We start from the raw sequence: 2,281 nt of genomic DNA, 5'->3' as shown, positions 1-2,281 counted from the left end.
GCAGGCTGTCCATAGAAGTGCCAAACGAAATGTCTTCAACGTGTTGAACAACGTTTCAGTCGTTCAGGGTAACCCGGATGCTGTTTGTCGATATTAACGTTGTTTACGCAATAAACAGGCAAGTAGTTTAATTCTCGTTTAAAAACGAATGTTTATGAAATGTTTTCTTTCTCTTTGTTAAACTGTTGTTGCTTCAAACAGTAGAATGTATTACAGTACAAGTACAGTCAGTAGTAAGTATTACAGTACAAGTACAGTCGATAGTAAGTATTACAGTACACGTACAGTCAAAAGTAGTATGTATTACAGTACAAGTACAGTCAATAGTAAGTATTACAGTACACATACAGTCAAAAGTAGTATGTATTACAGTACACGTACAGTCAATAGTAAGTATTACAGTACAAGTACAGTCAAACAGTAGCATGTATTACAGTACAAGTACAGTCAATGGTAAGTATTACAGTACAAGTACAGTCAAACAGTAGCATGTATTACAGTACAAGTACAGTCAATGGTAAGTATTACAGTACAAGTACAGTCAAACAGTAGCATGTATTATAGTACAAGTACAGTCAAACAGTAGCATGTATTACAGTACAAGTACAGTCAAACAATAGCATATATTACAGTACAAGTACAGTCAATGGTAAGTATTACAGTACAAGTACAGTCAATAGTACGCTCCCAGAATCAGAACCTCCTGTGGTATTTGTAATAAATCTTGTTCTAGTTCGGCTGATGAAGCTACACAGGGGGGGGGGGGGCTCCTTTCTCCTTTCTCCACTAGATTGGGTCGACGTTGACTGACTTGTCCACCCCCCCCCCCCCCCCCCTGCTGCAGAGATGTCCCGTTCTGGCGCTAATCCCAATTTCTGCCCTGAGTGTGGGAGCGTTCTCCCCCTCCCAGGGTTACGGGACACCGTCTGCTGCCCCCGCTGCTCCTTCGGCATCCCTGTGGCAGGTGAGAAGCTTTCTACTCCCCGAGTGAACGTTCGTAGTTCCCTAAACCCAAAGTACACGAGAACGGTTCTGGATTCCTGGAGTCTTTCCCTCAACGAGCAAAAGGGAGTGAATAAAAGTTCAGACTATTAACAATGGAATGATTCAGTTATTGGGGGGGGGGGTTACTCTGCAGCATTCTGCTCTGGATCCACATTAAAATGCAGCGACTTTGCCCTTTGCCCTTTCCCCGGCCCAATGTACACAAATGTGTTTTCAGTCTATTGGAGTGATCGAGCTAACGGGAAGCTTCCTCTGAAAGTACTCGCTTGTGTACCTTCCACGTTATTTCTGCTGTCCAGAGTTCTCCGGCCAGGAGATCCGCTCCTCGGTCGTGTTCAACCCTGCCGAGCAGACGGCGAGGGCTCCGGAGAACGAGCCGGACGGCGCCCTCAAGGGGCCGGTGGTGAGAACAGACTCCCTGCGGGCGGCGGCCGCCGGTCGTTGAGCCGCTCTGGAACGCTGAAAGGTGTTTCCTGCTCCCCGTAGGTCGACCGGCGATGCTCCCGCTGCAACCAGGAGGGGATGGTTTACCACACCAGACAAACCAGGTCTGCCGACGAAGGGCAGACCGTCTTCTTCACCTGCACACGCTGCAGGTAATGCAGGAAGGCGCTGCGGGCCCAACGTGAGCGTTTGGTGCCGCTGCGTGACCGGTTTCGCTTTGGGGTTGCAGGCATCAGGAGAAGGAGGATTCCTGAGGAGAGGCTCGAGGCACCGCCGGCAGCCTCCCTCGAGCCGCGCGGCTCGCACCTGCGGTTGGAGCGGTTGCACCTGCGGTTGGAGCGGTCGCACCTGCGGTTGGAGCGGTTGCACCTGCGGTTGGAGCGGTCGCACCTGCGGTTGGAGCGGTCGCACCTGCGGTTGCTGAACCGTTTCCACCCGTTCACAGTGAATGAAGCGTTTAGCTCAGCGTCTGTCCCGGCCTTTCGATTGTCTCACGCGTACTTTTACTCGGTTGTAAATGGAAACGCTGCCGTTGACCCTTGATGTGCGTTAGTCTGTGAAGCTGCAGGTTCTAAACCCGTCAGAACGGACAGCTGGCTGATCAATCAGGGGTCCATGTTGCCGTTCATCTTTAGTAGCTTCTTTGTTTCGTTAGCAGGATTGATGACAAATCTTCTGAGTGGATCTTGATGAAATAAAAACCTGAAGATGGGTCTCGGCCTGACGTGGATTCCATGAAGTTTTTAGAGCGATCCGGATGTTTCCATTTACTTATAATGGAGGCTTTAAAAAAAACAAACACATGAATTAAATTCACTCAGCAAAAATCATG

At 49.1% G+C, this 2,281-nt stretch overlaps 1 protein-coding gene across 1 annotated transcript; it reads left to right on the top strand.

Moving 5' to 3' along the window:
• On the top strand, positions 1-2,156 carry polr1h (RNA polymerase I subunit H). The gene is made up of 5 exons (XM_068747380.1): positions 1-118; positions 845-964; positions 1,305-1,408; positions 1,492-1,601; positions 1,679-2,156. Exons 2-5 carry the CDS (start codon positions 847-849, stop codon positions 1,701-1,703), a joined length of 357 nt encoding a protein of 118 aa, XP_068603481.1. The 5' UTR covers positions 1-118; positions 845-846; the 3' UTR covers positions 1,704-2,156.
• The last annotated feature ends 125 nt before the right edge of the window (positions 2,157-2,281 follow it).

Source organism: Brachionichthys hirsutus, chromosome 13, assembly GCF_040956055.1.
Source record: "Brachionichthys hirsutus isolate HB-005 chromosome 13, CSIRO-AGI_Bhir_v1, whole genome shotgun sequence".
Taxonomy (NCBI): Eukaryota; Metazoa; Chordata; class Actinopteri; order Lophiiformes; family Brachionichthyidae; genus Brachionichthys; species Brachionichthys hirsutus.
The sequence above is the reverse complement of the archived record's forward strand: the minus strand, read 5'-3'. Positions and strand labels throughout refer to the sequence as shown.

Excerpts from the sequence above, each read along its gene's own strand:
- polr1h (XM_068747380.1), top strand. The coding sequence starts at position 847 with ATGTCCCGTTCTGGCGCTAATCCCAATTTCTGCCCTGAGTGTGGGAGC. Across the intron at positions 965-1,304 it reads CTTCGGCATCCCTGTGGCAG|AGTTCTCCGGCCAGGAGATC; the intron begins GTGAGAAGCTTT and ends TCTGCTGTCCAG. Across the intron at positions 1,409-1,491 it reads GCGCCCTCAAGGGGCCGGTG|GTCGACCGGCGATGCTCCCG; the intron begins GTGAGAACAGAC and ends TGCTCCCCGTAG.